We start from the raw sequence: 16,556 nt of genomic DNA on the forward strand, positions 1-16,556 counted from the left end.
GCAGCTGGTTTTCATACTCCACAGTTCTCTGGTCTAGGGCAGACTTCAATGTGGCCAGCCTAGACTGTAGCATAGCCATGTTGAACTCGCACTCTTGGTTGTTGTCTGCGAGTTTCTGGTTGTAGTCCGACATCTGTTCTTCATATTTATTTACCAGTAGTTGTAGTCTCACTCTATCCTTTTTCAATGGGAGGTACGTCTTATGCTTTTTCAATGCTCGCTCAGACTTCCTAATATATTTATTTATTTTAATATATTTTTTAAGCCTGTTTGCACCTTTGATATTGATTGATTTGCTTGGAGTGGTGAGGTCTATTGTTGGCATAGGGGTGTGATGTAGGGTAACTAATTCATCGTACAGTGCCATTGTCTTATTTGTTTCTTCGCTTGCATGTGCTTCATTTATTTGCTGGATTTCTGTGTGTGCTTCAGCCAGTTGATGCTCCAGGCTGCAGATCTTTGTCAAGGCAGCTTCATATAAATCCTGACACTCTGTGTTTGATCTCAGTACAATTTCCAGCTCATCACATTTGCCTTGTAAGTCTTGGTATTGGATGTCCATTTCAGCGATGACATTCTTTAGGTCGGTGTTCTTTTTCAAAAGGGAATCAAATTCCTTTTCGTTGTCCTCCCGCTCTGCCATCAGTTGGCTTGAGAGGTCACGAGACGCCTTGAGATCCTCCAAAGCTGTCCTCAGCTGGATCTCCAGGTCACGGCTCTGCACCTTCCGGGTCATCATCCTCGACATCTCTGAAAACCAACCGGGGTTACCCGTTAGTATCTTGATAGGTAGAACCGAGAAGATGATTATCCAAGACACAAAATAACCCTCTTTAGGTATAACTTGATCAAACCAGATACCAATAGGTTATAATAATTATTAAGTAATATATTGTAAGTCTATGTAAAAATGATCAAAAGGTAACTTATTTGTTAGTTATCATAAACAATGTAGTCATGAACACAAACTATAGGTGGGGAGGGAGTAATATGCATAATATGTTACTTAAATGAATAGGTACTCAGTGGTATTATTGACTTAGAATTATGTAAACTTTAAGCCAAAAAACAATCACTTGATCATTATTCAATGAAGTACTAATAGCAATTAAGTAGGTGGAGACTATGATATAGTAAGAATAGGGAATAAGGGATACAAAAGCTAATAGAAAGTTTGAAAATTAGAAATGAAAACAACAAAGTTTGAAAATGACAAAGTCTAAAAGTGGGTTAAGGAAGTGTGAAAAACATTTCACGTATGCAGCAAACTAATGAATAATGATTAAATAATTTAGTGTTTATGATTTTAAATGAGTAATACTAGTAAAAATATGTAATTTTAACAATACTCCCCTGATAGATATCCGTTGGCAAATTCGAACTTTGACAGGTGCCGTTGCTTCAAATATCCGAGTCCCGTAAGTGTTTTATTTCAGGGTTTGAAGGCTTGTCTTCATTTGCACAGCTGTATAACACTATATTCTTTAAGTTAACACTAGTTTTATACGTAATTAGACACTAAATTTAGTAATATTAAAATAAATTAACTCAGCTGTTTTTTTGACACCCGGTTCGTAGGGTTGCCAGGGAGAAAAAAAAAACTGTGATTTTAACTTCCTCGTTAGGTATCCTGCTCTATTCTTTGGAGTGTCAGTGCACATGAGCCCTCATATGGAACCCTGGCCTTTGATAGGTAGGTCGATAATTGCTAACTATGCGCAAGTTATTGCTCTGAGGGATGGACCCATTGACAGGTCTACTTGATGCTTAAATGGTAACTCGAGAGTCTCAAAAAGGTGTTTATGACTGGAGCAAAGCCGGAAAGCACTCGGTGTTGTTAAGATTAATGAAATATTCTTTACAACTTCTCTACAATCTATTCTATTGTATAGGTGCCTGCCTATATTGTTCGTAGATCCAATGCCTAAAAAGCGTAACAAAACTACAATTTAATATCGCACGAAAGATCTCTACAAAAGACCAATTACCTACGTGCATTCGGTAAGGAAATTAAAAAGTGCTCAGCAAGATTGCATAATCTCAAAAGTGTATATTGTTTTTGCAACACATAATTCTACCAGATAGCATCGCCGAGATTAGTGGAATGTAGCAACTTGTAGCGATTTATTGTAAGTTATTTGAGTTTAACAACAAATAGGCGGTGAGTGGGCAGTTGTTTTGTACCCTTTAAGAGAGCTTCTATACTATCTCGGAAACTGGTCTGATCCTTGCTACAGATAGTGAACATTTTCATAAAGCATTTGTTTTAAAAACATCAGCCGGTACATCGTAATTAACAATTAACTTTCCATTGTTTTACTGCTGATGAAAGTGCTATAAACCGACATTAATTGGTATATTTAAATAGCACTTTAACATTTATTGCAATGAATAAAATTATGAATCGAGAGTTGTAACTGAATGTTAAAATTTTTAGTGTTGTCTGAAGTAGGAATAAAAGATCAGCGATACAACCAAAACCATAGAAATGTCATGAAATCGGAGGTTGCTATTGATGGCAACTTCCTACTGTGTTGGTGCCAACACTATGAAATACCTACTACTATAAATACTAGAGTTAAACAATGGAAGCAATAATAGACATGGGTTCACCAGCTTGGTGAAAGGATTGGATAACCAAATTTAACGTCAGTTGCTGAATACTCAAGGTTCGCCGGATGCATTTGAGGAACAGGTGATACCTAAGTCCCTCACTCAATCTTTGTTATTCAATAGCTACTTCTACAACTCACAGATCCACTCACCAAAACTCCCCATGATGGTTATGCCGTTCAGCCAGCAGCTCCCTATCCCTGTCACTGAGCGCCCGCCACTCGGCACTCCCGCGCGCCCACGGGCCCGCCCAGGCGCCCCGCCCGCCCGCCGCGCGCAGCCGCACCAGCGCCACCTCGCCCCCCGCGCCCCCCGCCCGCACCCGCGCCAGCCCCGTCACGGTGTAGGCCTGCCCCGCCACCAGACCGCAGCGCAGGCGGCGCCAGCTGCCGTCCTTGTCCTGGGGAAAGGTATTGGTGATAAGACTGGAGGGAGTTTTTAGTTGCAGGACTTCTGTGTTAAATGATTAGGCAGATAGCCATCGGTGGACGTCATAATGATGGAACATATTCTTTTGTATTATGCATTCAGCTAATCGGGATAAAATTGATGATGGTGATGGATCTGAATGGTATAGTTATCGTAGTATCTAAAGATCGAGGTGACCGACTTACATGATCTAAGACGATGATAGAGTTACATAGAAGACACATGGATGGCCGTGGTGATCATTAGAAAGGTCAATGTCTAGAAATTCAGAAATTTCTTTCCTCCTAGTCTCTATTTACCAGTCATCCTCTCCTTATTATCATCCTCAGAATGCGCAAGCTTAAAAGCAAAGCTTGCTTAACCCTCGCTAACCAGAATCAAACAGCCAACAGCTACTCACAGGTTCAACAGTAGCGACCAGCAGCGTGGACCTTGGCACGGCGGAGTTGAGCACGTGGAAGGCGAGTCGGCCGTCCCCCCCGCGCCCCCCGCCCGCACCCCCGCCGAGGGGGAAGCTCTGCACGATGCAGCCCGTGAGGTCTTGCAGCGCGCGCGCCAGCGACCCCGCGCCTACTGCCGCGAACGAGCCGTAGAACCTGGGGGGGAATTGGGCTCATTTACTAGTTGTCATAGTGGCTCGCTGTGTGGAGATAAGGGCATTCTGTGAAGTGTAGGTCTATGTTATCGTTCTGGGGCTAGATGGGAGACACCCATGTGACAACTAAACTTAATTCATTATTTGCGGTCTACCATGTTTTCATTTCCTACGGAAAGTTTTTAATTGAATGAAATCTGAGTAGATACAATAAATGATGGTATCCCTGGATATGTGGAGATAGTACCCAATCCCAAAGCTCTTAGGACATATTACCAACTCATACAACCCACGCTAGGAGGCCACCGCAGGCGCGGTCGTCCCGTGCACACATGGCGGTGTACAATGGACAGCGAGCTGCCAGCGCCACGCCTGAGCTGGACCGACGCCAGGGCGGTTGCTGAGGACAGGACTGCGTAGTACAATCTCGTGATAGCCCTCTGTACCACCGGGGTACCTTAGGACAACAACAACAAAAGCAGCATATACTCACTTAGCATAAGCCTTCTCAAACAGCGGCAGCGTGAAGTCATCCCTCCTCGCGCTGTGGGAATAGTGCGAGGTGGCGAGCCGCCCGCGCCGCGTCGGCAGCCGGTCGTCGACTGTCACCTCGCGCCAGGTGCCCCACTCCCAGAACATGAACCTGGGGAGAGAGAGAGAGAGAGAGATTAGTCATTTGTTTAAGGTTATTAGGCACGGTGGGGCGTCCAGGATACCGCTGGAAGAACAAAGTCGCCAAAGACCTGCACCACAGCCTATTTAATCGGCTTTCCTCATCCAGTCACTAAGTTGACTATACAGGGTATAAAAGGGTAAAAAAAATATTCGTTTCCATAGTGAAAAGTCACGTGACCAACAAATGTTCTATGGAAAAGGAAATATTTTTTTCGTGAATTTTCAAAACTCGTAGAACAAAAGTTGTTCAGGGTGACCGCCTAAGTCACCCCTTTTCGGCTTAGCATACATACCCTTTTTGCAACTCCCTGTATAACTAGCGGGGTTGCTTCGCTTATTAATTTGTTTCCTTTCGTTAGTCGTCTACCAACGAACATTCACTTTGTATTCGGCCTAAACATGTACAATTGATGGCAATAAAATATTTGATTTGAACAATTTTATCATTAAATAAATTTTATTCCTCTCATATTTTAGTCTATATATATATACGTACCTATATATTATGGTCATTGATAAACTAATCCACAACCAACCATTTACCCACAAACGACTAGGTAACGAGACAGCAAATCCAAACCGTATTTACATTTTACACACAACGGGACTCAAACCAAGATGCATCGGCTCACGAAGCCGCCTGTTAACCTACAAACCCACGGGCCTCGGTGCCGACTCAATCTGGCGCACTCTCCGCATGACTGCGAATATTCTGACACACTGACATTAGCACCACCACGGTATTGTGCCAGTAGGTACATGCATTACAGTTATATACAGGGTGTAGCTAAAGTGTGGTATACTAAGCCGAAAGGGGGTGACTCAGGAGGGAGGTATTTCTGAACAACTTTTATTCCACGAGTTTGGGAAATTCGCGTAAAAAATTGTTGTATGCAGAGTTTGTCTTATACCATCAATGTATATTCCTACATTCCCAACTTTTTCTATAAAGTTGCTACGGTTGTAATTTCCTAACATAACATAATGAATGAAGCTTCACCAACGGCGGCTACTATCGATGTCGTATCTTTCAAGTGTTAATGCAGAGTTGAAAATCTTCAGTGAACCTCGCACAGGCAGATTATGTACCCAACATACTGAAAAAGTTTAAATACGGGATGGGACAAACTCTGAAACCGCATATACCTACTATAGATTGAATACGAAATTGTAATCACCGGGGGGGTAGTTAATCTCTTTAGTTACCTGTACATTAGCCACACAGATAGAGTCCACGATCTGCATTCCTCACGATTGTTTGATCGCGTCGACATTGTTGTAAATGTTTGTTTCTTGTTCCCGTTAAAATTGCTGTTCGAGATAATTGTTACAATTATCTTTTTAATGTCTGTTTCGGTTTTTCGAAAACATTCCATTTGGGCACGTAAAAGTATTTTATTATCGCTTGAGTAGAAAAATGAAATTAATGATAAAAAAATATTTGAAAGATTCAAAAATTTGGTAGCCAATAATCCAGATAAATCACCAAGTACACTGAGAAACTTTAAAGTAGGTAACTCAATCAAATAGCTATCATACCCAATCAACAAACACAAATGCTACACGTAAATAATGCTTTTTCAGTAGCAGAAAACCTAATACAAATAATTTTATTTAACCAAGATAGCCGTTATGTAACCTTTTTATGTCAGCAATGGAGGGCCACTCTACGTGACAAAAAACTAAGTTTCGAACGCTGTTGCGCGACTCTATCTCGTTATATTAAACGATGGCACGACAGCAGCTGTCATTCGTTCGTTTTTCGTCATTATAGAGTGACCCCCCTGAGACGATGACGGCTGGTCAAGGCCGCCATTAGCCGGCGATGTGATCGCATTCCCAGAGACACAATGGAGACCAGCACGAAGGTAATTACTGGCGCTGGCGACCACGTAGGGTCACCCGAGGTACTCGTGGCAGGTTAGGAGACGTTATAAAATAAACCTACTTATTTTCTCACTTCTGGGCAAAGGCAGGAGGACACATTAGAACGAATATAAAAATGTAATTCATAACATACTAGCGAGAACATAGGAAACCATAGTTTATGGATTTGTATGATTTATGATTACGTTAAAAAACTCGTTAAAACTTAAAGTCGCATAACTATTGGACGGCAAAGCTGATTTTGATAAAATTTGCTAAAAATACTCGGTGTAGCATTACCTATGACCGCCGAAAAAAAAACAATCGAAAATCGGTTCTGCCGTTTGGGAGCTACGCTACCACAAAAAGAAGCACAGACAGTCAGACACGTTAAACATATAACACCCCCTTTTTTTGTTCTGGATTAAAAATAACAAAACTCTGAACGAAAGTGGTGTTTTGATAATTTGCCTCTGGCAAAAGTGGCAACCCTGGCGGGTGGTGGCGTGTCGTGCGCGGGCGCAACTCTTCAGTGATTTAGCGCGTCCCTGAACAGTGGGTCACCCCAAGCGGAACTCAACACTAGCAGCTGCATGCTTACTGAAATTTACATCTACCTTGATGATGATGTTATGTTCAGTTGGTAAAATTCTGCAAAAAAAATTAACACTTTGTTTAAATACTTACTAAAACCATTGAAAACAATTTATGTTCTGCTTTTTATATAAACCGCGCGTCATTATACTTATACAAGTAAGTTTCACATAAATTCTCGCATGTCTTATTATTTATTATTTGACGTAGGGAATAAACGCTACAAAACTACCTAAGTATGCGAGGGCAGTTTATCATCAAGCTTCATAATGAAGCACCGATTATGCCACAGTCATGTTTCACTGCGGCCTAACGTTGTAAAGCGAAGGAACATAAATAGAAAACAGAAAAAGATTCACTCAAAGGACAGGCTATGAACATTAGGAGTGAATAAAAAGTGCATTAGCACAGTCGGACATTATGTCACAGTGGCAGAGCTCTGTATCTCTACCATGAATATGTCATGTTATGTTTTCTAAAGCGAAACAATAAAATTAAACCTAATATTTTTTTACATAATATATATACCTACGGTCAGGTGGAAAGGGAAGCTAGAGATATCATAACACATATAATTGAGTTCCCAGTTGATACTATTCTCTTACCCTGCAAAAGCTTCATAAATTCGATTTTCGTGCTTTCTGAGAAAACTAAACTTCAGATAGCAGCGGCCTGAAACTGGTGCAGCAAATGTTACTCATAGATTTCCACAGAGTTACTCTCATGAGTAAAGATAATAAATAACATGTTAGTTGATTTTAAAGTTAGTTTATTGCGCCGACCACGACGCAGACTCGTGGTGGGCTCGCGGCTCACGCTACAATACTAAGAGGCGGTAATATCTTCCGGCTTCATCTGAATAAAATTACAATTTCCTACCCGCAGTACCCGGGGGTCACTCTATATGACGAAAAACTAAGTTTCTGACCGCTGCTGCGCGAGCCACGACTCTATCTCGTTGTATTAAACGTGCCGACCGCACCACAGCTCTTGTTCGTTCGTTTTTCGTCAGTATAGAGTAACCCTCCCGCTCCGCAGATAATAGAGAATGTATGATTTTGTTGCGGCGTTCGTTTCCGCGATCTAGATTGTAATAGTGCTTTGTGTAGGTCCTAGAATTAATCTGATACCCGCGGCGGGGCTGTGGACCATCCGGAGTCTATTTACTTAATGCTTGTTCAATTGTTCTCACGGTTCAAGAGCGAGCTTTGACTTAATATACCTATTGATATGTGTTATTTTATTCCTTACTTATAAATAAGGAATGCTTTTTTTTTACTTATGAATACGTAAAGCTTAAGTTCTGATATAATGAAATGATTGATATGTTTAAGTGATCCCTTTCTTTTCTGCGAGTAAATAATTCTCATCGTAACTGTAACAGTACCTACACTCAATCAATATACATAATTAGGTAGTTGGCTTTCTTAAAAATATATAATACCTACTTAGTGCAAATTAATTTGACTACTGCACGTGCAAGGCTAACAGTACAATAATGTTATAATCATCATAATCCTGTGTAACTAATTACTCAGACGCAACAAAAAACAAAGCAAGTTCACACATTCCGCACAATTAAACCGCACAGTGACAGAGCAAGGTTATTAACACTACAATACACAAACATAGTGACAGAATTACGCTCAATATACATAAAAAGAAACATGAATTAGTTAGAGTAATGTGTGTTTGTCTGTCACGATTGTTTTTCTCTCGTAGCGGCGCAACTACTGACCGTATTAATGCAACAGTACACGCCGCTCTGCCCTACTCTGCTCACTATTGTCTTATTTTGACGTTTTTTGAGACAAACAACAGTTTTAAGAGCGATTGTCTTGTTTTAACGATGGAGGTTCAGGTTTAAGTGAACTTGATGAGAGTGAGATAAGTCCTGTTCGTTTGTTTCGTAGTGTAGTACAACTTCTCGGAAGTGTAGGGGATTGTAAATTTAAAAATAACTGTTGGTCAAATAAACAAGCCTAAGTAGATAATTGAATACTTAATACTTTCATAGGCAGCAAGTAATCTACAGAGAGCTGAAAAGACTATCAAAGGACAGATAATTTTTTTGCTCTCATCAGTTCATCAAAGCAGAAGCATTCACCGCAGAAACACCCGCACACAAAAAGAGCCACGGAAAAGTGCAAACAACACTAGAAAGTTATAGTCCACATTACGCGTGAACTACTAATTATGGCCGGTCTAATTGTGGAATAAACAGCAGTTGTTTTATTCTGTGGACGGAGCTCCGTGACCCGCGCTGTGGTTACAGTAATTGCTGCACAAATCCTGCCTCTTAATGAAGCGAGCGCGGCCGCGTGACATGTATATAGTGCACGGGATGAACACAAACAGACCGCAATGGTGTTACTCGGCTCTTCTTACACGCTTTTTGCATATATCTGCAGGAGCTTTAGGCGTAAACGGCTGAAAGTGCATTCGCAGAGTTAAATAAACTTTGACTGCAAAGCACAAATGCCCATTTGCCTCTCAGTTATTTGTGATGAGCCCAAATAAAGGACCTATTTAATTGGCGCGTTGCATTTAAAAGATGCCTAAAAAATACCGTCGCATTCGGGATCACCTTTCTTTCGTTTTATTTGATACAGAAGAGTATTAGAAAACACTGAACACCATATGCTGTGAGCCAACGAGTGGTCGAAAATATGTATAAATTGAATAGCACTAAACAAAACGTATGGTATGCCGACTTAACATAGAACCACTTTGTTCATCGGATAATGTTGATCCTTTGTCATTGCGTACAGTACTTACTAGTTTATAGGTTTGAAATGACAGCCGTGCCTGCGGAATCGCATTAGCCTTGTAACCTTGTTTGCACTTGACTGTAACAATCGCACAAAAACTTGTGCAAGTGCGGTGTGGGAACCTGCGCACGCGCCGCCGCCGCCGGCAAGATCCGTATAAATGACAATAGTATTTTATCGAATGATACCACTAACTGAGAAGATATAAATAAAAAATAATAATGAATAAACGTGAAAGATAAACAATAGTCACTCTTAGAGGGGTCCGGTGTGTCTTGGCTCCAAACATACCTAGTTACTTTAACCTAAATAATAATGAATATACATATGTATATCCAGCACTGCCACTTTAATAAAAAAGAGGGTTGTTGAAATTTCTTACTAAGTTGGAATTGTCAGTGTTATGAAGTTTTCCCTAGACATTGAAGCTGCCTCTTAGTGTGTAATTGTTACTAGTGATGGGAAAATATCGATCATTAGCGGTGCAAGCTTGTCTGTATCCGCCTCCACGCGTGCTCTTGTGACATACAATCGATTATTGTATCTTTTTAACCTTAGGGTGTGTCCAAACATACGGCCTACCGCCTGTGGTGGTTTGCGCACTATTATTGGGCAAGTTCAATGAATTCTGAATCCATTCACCAATGTTTCATACTGTTCATGTCGTGTATCGTACGTATCAGACCAAACAGATTGTCATAAATGTATGGAGAAACGGCGTCGGCAATGCCGATGAAGTGGACGCACTAGTGTCATTTTCTATACAAAGAATACTAATATATAATGCGATGCGTTGCGTACTTTGCCTAAAGGTGGACGCTTACTTTTACAATCCACAATAACTATTACCCCGTGTGTAGGTATCCTATCCTCCCGACCGCGCCCGATACCACAGTAACTTAGCGCGTTAACTGCCAGGTATGTCCACGGTCCCGGCGTTCCATCCCTTAAAGGGGTGGATTTATGCAAGAGGAGGAGTAGATGTTGATTGTAACTGGCGATTTGTGTCGAGTGTACATGTGCCTATTTTAGATATAGAAAAATAGTAAACCGATGATTATTTGTCCATATTTTCATACATATAATTAGGAATGTATTCGGAACAGAGGAAGTGCCAAGTCAGTGTTTCTTTTTCGACTTCATAGCACTTTTTATGCCAACAGGTACTTACGCCTGTATATTATTTCTTATTATAACATGTGTAATCATTAAATTTGATAGGTATTGATAGCGAACAGAAATGTAGGTATACTTTTTGCTACTTAGTCTCAAGTTCTGCTAGACTAATGTTACCCAGATATCAGTCTGAGACAAAACAGAGATATTGTACAGATATTGAGGTTAAGTTGCTGTACCGTACCTAACGATCTGATCACGACGCGGTCTGACAACTTAATGTGGATTAGCAAAAACAAAACATGATGAATTAACCATGACCACATTTGAATACTATTTTGGTGATGTTATGTAGGTGTTCCTGATAACACGTAGTAAAATCAATTTGTGTTAGTAATATATTGATAAATGACAATCGATGTAGAATTTGGCATCTATTGCAACATAAAATTACAAATAACAACTTTTAAAGAGTTCACATGCATTTTTTTTTTTATTTATTTATTTATAATAAAATACATTTATTGATTAGCTATATAAAAGTGCCATTAAACCAGATAGGTTTGTCTTGACACTTGAATCTGTAATTGAAATTAATTTAAGTATATCATTCAATGTAAACTTTGAAAGTATACTGTAAGAAAGTGAAATAAATGCAATTTTCATTTATCTTTAGGTGCATGGTACTCTTATCCGGTAAATGACACATTTCTTAAGATGATTTCCAGTACCGATGTTCGGTCATCGATCTTCAAGTATTACAGTGTACTGTACCGGCCCATCCGCCGCCGCCGCCGCCGCCGCCGCCGTGCGCGTCACGTATCTAATACTTAGAGGCCAATCTACTCAAGTAGACCCATCATACGTCAGTACACGCGAACTCAAGTACACAGGTATAGTACGGTGATCTAATTCAACTCTTACGACGCACGAATTAAGGCCGGTCCTGAGTGCCCGAAGTGATGTATGTAACGAGTGGTCAGCTGTACGTTCAAAAAGCAATCGAATGAAAGCGAATATTTCCCACGGTTCAAATATCTATGTGCTTGTACGAAGTATGTATGTACGAAGGCTGCTAGTTTATTCCCTTCTAAAGATATGAAACGTTTGTCTTGCCAACTTATTAATATGCTCTATTTTAAAATATAAATGACAAATAATTAAATTTTGCTATTCTGAAATGATATTGGAATAAGATTAGATGTAATAAAATTAAATTGTTTTTAATATGCTCCTTAATTTATTACGCCTTATCGGTTCAGATTTGAGTAATTTATCTATCTATCAAAGTTTATTTTCTTTGGGTAGGAATTGGAACTTTATTTGGAACAAGCTTGAGTATACTCGTCATAGATCTGCTGGACATAGGCCTCTCTCTCGGAGAAACAACGCTCTCTCCTCAACCTTCCTTATATTCATCTATCACAGCTACCATCTCAATCGCCGGTCCTAGCAAGAAGCGATTCGACTACTCAGTTCTTGTCTATGATGCAAGAGAAAAAAATATGATAGCAAAGTTAGAAAGCAGAGGAGTTGAAATTGAAACGTATTCCATTCTCAATTGTTTGGAGTAATAGCACATTGTGCGGAGGCCGCCTGTAAGCTAGAATAAATCACGCATCTGCCCTCTGGTACAGCTCAACTACGTGTTAGTATTCGCATAAGTAATTCGTATAATGAATAACAGAATAAGAGAGATTGAAAGTACTGACACTGTGTAAAATATGAACAGCGCCACGGAAGGACGTTAGAAGAACTAAAATTTTTCATATAAAATTATTCACGTTCACGATGTAAAGTTATGCTACCTATACTGATGCCTATGTAAGTATACGCAAAGAGTCATCCCAAATATTTAGATAGACCAAGAAAGAAAAGTCGTTCTTTAGATTTTGAAATCTTGAGATTGTTTAATGTTTTCATTCCTGCACTGAGGGTTAATAGGTAACCTCCCAACTAACACCGTAGCGTTAAAAAAACTCTCATATAACTTGTATAATGGTTCCATTCGAAAATTAAAGTGTTAAGACATAGCTGTATAAGGGTGTAGGAGAGTGCTCTAACTCACTTATAACCACGAAAGAGGCCCACGATTTTGAGAGTAAAGGCTTTAGAAAGGCTGTAAAACGGTGTCATTGAAGTATTTAAGTTATGGAAAGCCTGTAGTACGGTGTCATTGAAGTGCTAAAGTTACTATAGAAGAGCGTTTAATCCCTCTCAGCTAGAACTTTTACCGGTATAGTTGTAGTTGTAGAACGGTTATTTGACTCCCTGACTCTTATTTGTTTGGTAAAAAAGGGTTAAGTGAGTATGTTACCGTTTTTCGATTACACTTTTACCATACAAGTTGTATGTCTTTGAAAATAATAGTGTCAACAGCAATCATACGCGATAGTATTACAGTGACAGTATTGATCATTACTAAATAACAGTAAATATAATATATCAACTTGACTTAACATATTTTGTGAATTGAAAATAATATGCCATTGTAATTTTACTGTAATGTATACCATATTTCCCACCTCAATTTTAATGCGCTCCGAATTTATTAAGGATTTCAAATAAAACATAAGTAAATATAAAATAGACGACTCAATTTTGTATTTTTTTGTATCCTTGCTGTATGTCCATTAGTTTCATAAATCGATTGGCATGACTGGAATGACAAAATTCACATAAATAAGTAAGTATTTTAAAGCAAAATATTGTTTATCGCAGCAATTTATAGGTTAGGTCACCAATGCAAATGGCGAACTTACATTTAAGACATGTAGACTCACCTAAATCATCTATTACACTTTTTGAAATAGAACACCCTTAGTCAAGGGTATTATGCAGTCTTAGTCGATCCGCACAGTCTTGCTTAACACCGTTACTTTTACAGTCTACTTGCCTAACGCAATAAGCGTAAGTTAAGTTAACCTTAAATATTAAAACTGCATTGTTGAGTTTTCCAACACTGTAATAATCTTGTCTTACTGCACTCTTGACAAAATCTCTTTTATAACCAATTCCTGTAGCCTAAATTCAATATGACACCTAAAGATTTATATGAGTATTAAAGAAAACCATTTAACAACCATAAGTGTTAACAGGTGTCAGTGAGCACTCTTGTATAGCTTTAGGTTCTAGAAACAGTTTAAACCTATAACATCTTAATTATAATTGCTTTGACTAATACCATTTTAACACTTAAACCTGCTGTTAACACTAATTTCATTTGTTAACTCATCTTTATCGCTTTATGTTAGAACTGAGATAATTATAACACAGTTATACAGGTTAAAGTTATAAAAATAGCTGTAACTGAGAGTAAAATGTTTGTTGGGCTACGTAACATAGTCAACATAACCAAACCAAAAGATGTTCACCACTGCAGAAGACCACACTGTGCTCCAAGTTAGTTTTGAATAGCTGAGCCGATGCTCCAGTGTGGGATAACAGTAATTATAACTCGCGGTGATGTACGACGGTTCACCAGGACTCGGCCTGCGATTGGGCAACACGAGATAAATGGACTCATTAGATTGTTATCTTGCTAAATTTACTAAGACGCTATGTGGGTGGCTTATGTCGGTACTAAAGGTGGTTGTAAGGCGTAAATGTTTATATTATTCAATTGAAAGTGAGATAAAGTTGCAGGTAACCTTCTTAGTGTTCTAATTGATTGTCATTTGTAAATAGCGGTCCGTTTGAGGATCAACGTTCTTAGATGGGTAACCGACAGGTGTGCGTGACATACCTACTATTACAGCGATCTTTCACATAAATTATCATCACACAGTGCATGTTGCCGTGCTAGGCACAATCCTAGAAGCCTAATCTTAAATCCGGGATAAATATATAGGCTAAGTTTTAATTATGTGTTCTACGAGAAAAGATTTTATCTCGAAGCGGTCAGCAGCTAGTCCCGAATAATGCAAAGAAATCCTCATACTCACGTGAAGGAGCCGTCATAGTCCTGACGAGTGAACCCCTGCGCGCGCGGCAGCAGCACGCGGCGCAGCAACCGCGGCGCCAGCGCCAGCGCGCTCAGCGCCGCGCCCGCAGCCCCGCCCGCCAGACCCGGCTCCAGGCACCATCTGTGGGGGACGAGAGGGCGGAGTGAGAGCAAGTGACATGGACCAGAGCACGCGGAGCCAGCGCCGCGCCCGCCAGCCCCGGCTCCAGGCTCCATCTGTGGACACGAGGGACTAGTGAGAGCGAGTGACATGGACCAGCACCGTCGCGGCTGGCTTCCCGCTTCGTCTGCCTGAAACCACCACACTTATGACATGAGAACCAGTAAGTCCAAAACGGCCATTACAGCTTGCTCCATTTTGAGACACATCTGTCATGTGTACACAACCTTCTGCGATTATGAATGGATAATGATCTCATAAGCAATTTGTGAAAGAAATAAGGTTACATAGTATGTTAAGTCTGTTCAACTGAAATGGCAGTGAAGAGGTCATACTTACTGTGGATTAAGCGCCCGGGTAGTGGAGATCACGAACAGGATTAGGCAGGAATCTGTCAGTGCTTTCATGAGGAAATCCATGAAAATAGTGTCGAAGCAATTTGTAGGAGAGGTTTCACACTCAAGTCTTACTTGCTGAATAGTCGTACCTTGCATCAAAGTCATCACTGGAAGTGTCATCAGGATCGCTTCCATCCTCTCCCAGAAACACAGGCCGCGAACTCAGCTCCTGAGAAACAACATTATAATCATTATCATCATCATTCACCCCATAACATTTATTTTTAAATTGTAGAGAAAGAATCATATACCTAACACAGATATTTGAAGCTGAGAACGATAAGACCACACACATGTTAAATTAATTACCCATTTATCATATCAAACCAAGAAACAGATTACAAACTCAACTAAAACACACCAACAATATTTATTTCATCCACAATCTCTCAGCTACAATGTAATCAATAAGTGGTCGATATCAGATCTGAGAGGTCACTCTCTAAATTTAAATTGAATTACCCCTCAATCAGCACGCTTCATACAACGAGATAAAGTCGTGGTGAGCGGTGCAGATCTGCTTTTCCAAGCTAAGCTAACTACTGCTCTATATCGTTGTATTAAGCGTGCCGATTGCATAAAAAATCTTGTTCGTTCGTTCGTCGGTTTATAGAGTGACCCCCCTGACGGCGGCGGTCGGTAGCCGACAATTTGTCTATCACTTAGCTCAGTAACGGCAGTTTAGTTAACGCAACCGGCCCCGTGTGGCAGCGTTTAGTTAACTTATGGGAAATGTGTCAACTTGGGCAACTTGAGGCGTGGTTTATTTCACCGAAATGTTTGTGTTCAATGGATTGAATGGTTGGTTATTATAGTTATAGAGATATAGAGTATGTCGGTAATGATTTAACAACATAAATATGGGAACCAATGCTTCCAACTATGTACCTATTCTGAGTTTTCCACTTTCATGGTATTTAGCATGACTCAGCACGAGTTGAAAATGCGTTCAAGTATCATAAAACAATATAGTTTCATAACAAGTGCAGCGCAACATGCTCACCGACTATTCCATGACTTGCATTTATGTAAATAATTCTCGGCAAACGCATCAGCGATTTACTTTCATCGGAAATTGTTATGGTCTGATCCCGCATGCTCGCCGGCTCACAATGCAATGGAGCAGGGGGTTACTCTATACTGAAGAAAAACGAACGAACGAGAGCTGTCGTGCAATCGGCACGTTTAATAAAACGAGATAGAGTTGTGGCTCGCACAGCAGCGCTCCGAAACTTCGTTCTTAGAGTAACCCTCAGGGACGAGTTGCCACCCGCGTGGTTCAGACGGCACATTCGTAGGACCTCCAGGACTCCCACGAGCGGGGGCGGCGGGGGCGGGGGGCGGGGGGCGGGGGGCGCACATCCGTCATCTTCAG

The 16,556-nt window shown here is 40.3% G+C and overlaps 1 protein-coding gene across 1 annotated transcript in view; it reads right to left on the bottom strand.

Moving 5' to 3' along the window:
* Positions 1-16,556, bottom strand: part of LOC105398793 (calpain-11) — a 66,618-nt gene that overhangs the window by 23,698 nt on the left and 26,364 nt on the right. The window contains exons 5-10 of the mRNA XM_048625851.1: positions 15,271-15,350; positions 14,798-14,839; positions 14,604-14,744; positions 4,131-4,280; positions 3,443-3,638; positions 2,766-3,013 (exon numbers count right to left, since the gene is read on the bottom strand). Coding sequence (XP_048481808.1) covers positions 2,766-3,013; positions 3,443-3,638; positions 4,131-4,280; positions 14,604-14,744; positions 14,798-14,839; positions 15,271-15,350 — 857 coding nt within the window. The remainder of the gene's footprint in view (positions 1-2,765; positions 3,014-3,442; positions 3,639-4,130; positions 4,281-14,603; positions 14,745-14,797; positions 14,840-15,270; positions 15,351-16,556) is intronic.

Source organism: Plutella xylostella, chromosome 3 (genome assembly GCF_932276165.1).
Source record: "Plutella xylostella chromosome 3, ilPluXylo3.1, whole genome shotgun sequence".
Classification (NCBI taxonomy): domain Eukaryota; kingdom Metazoa; phylum Arthropoda; class Insecta; order Lepidoptera; family Plutellidae; genus Plutella; species Plutella xylostella.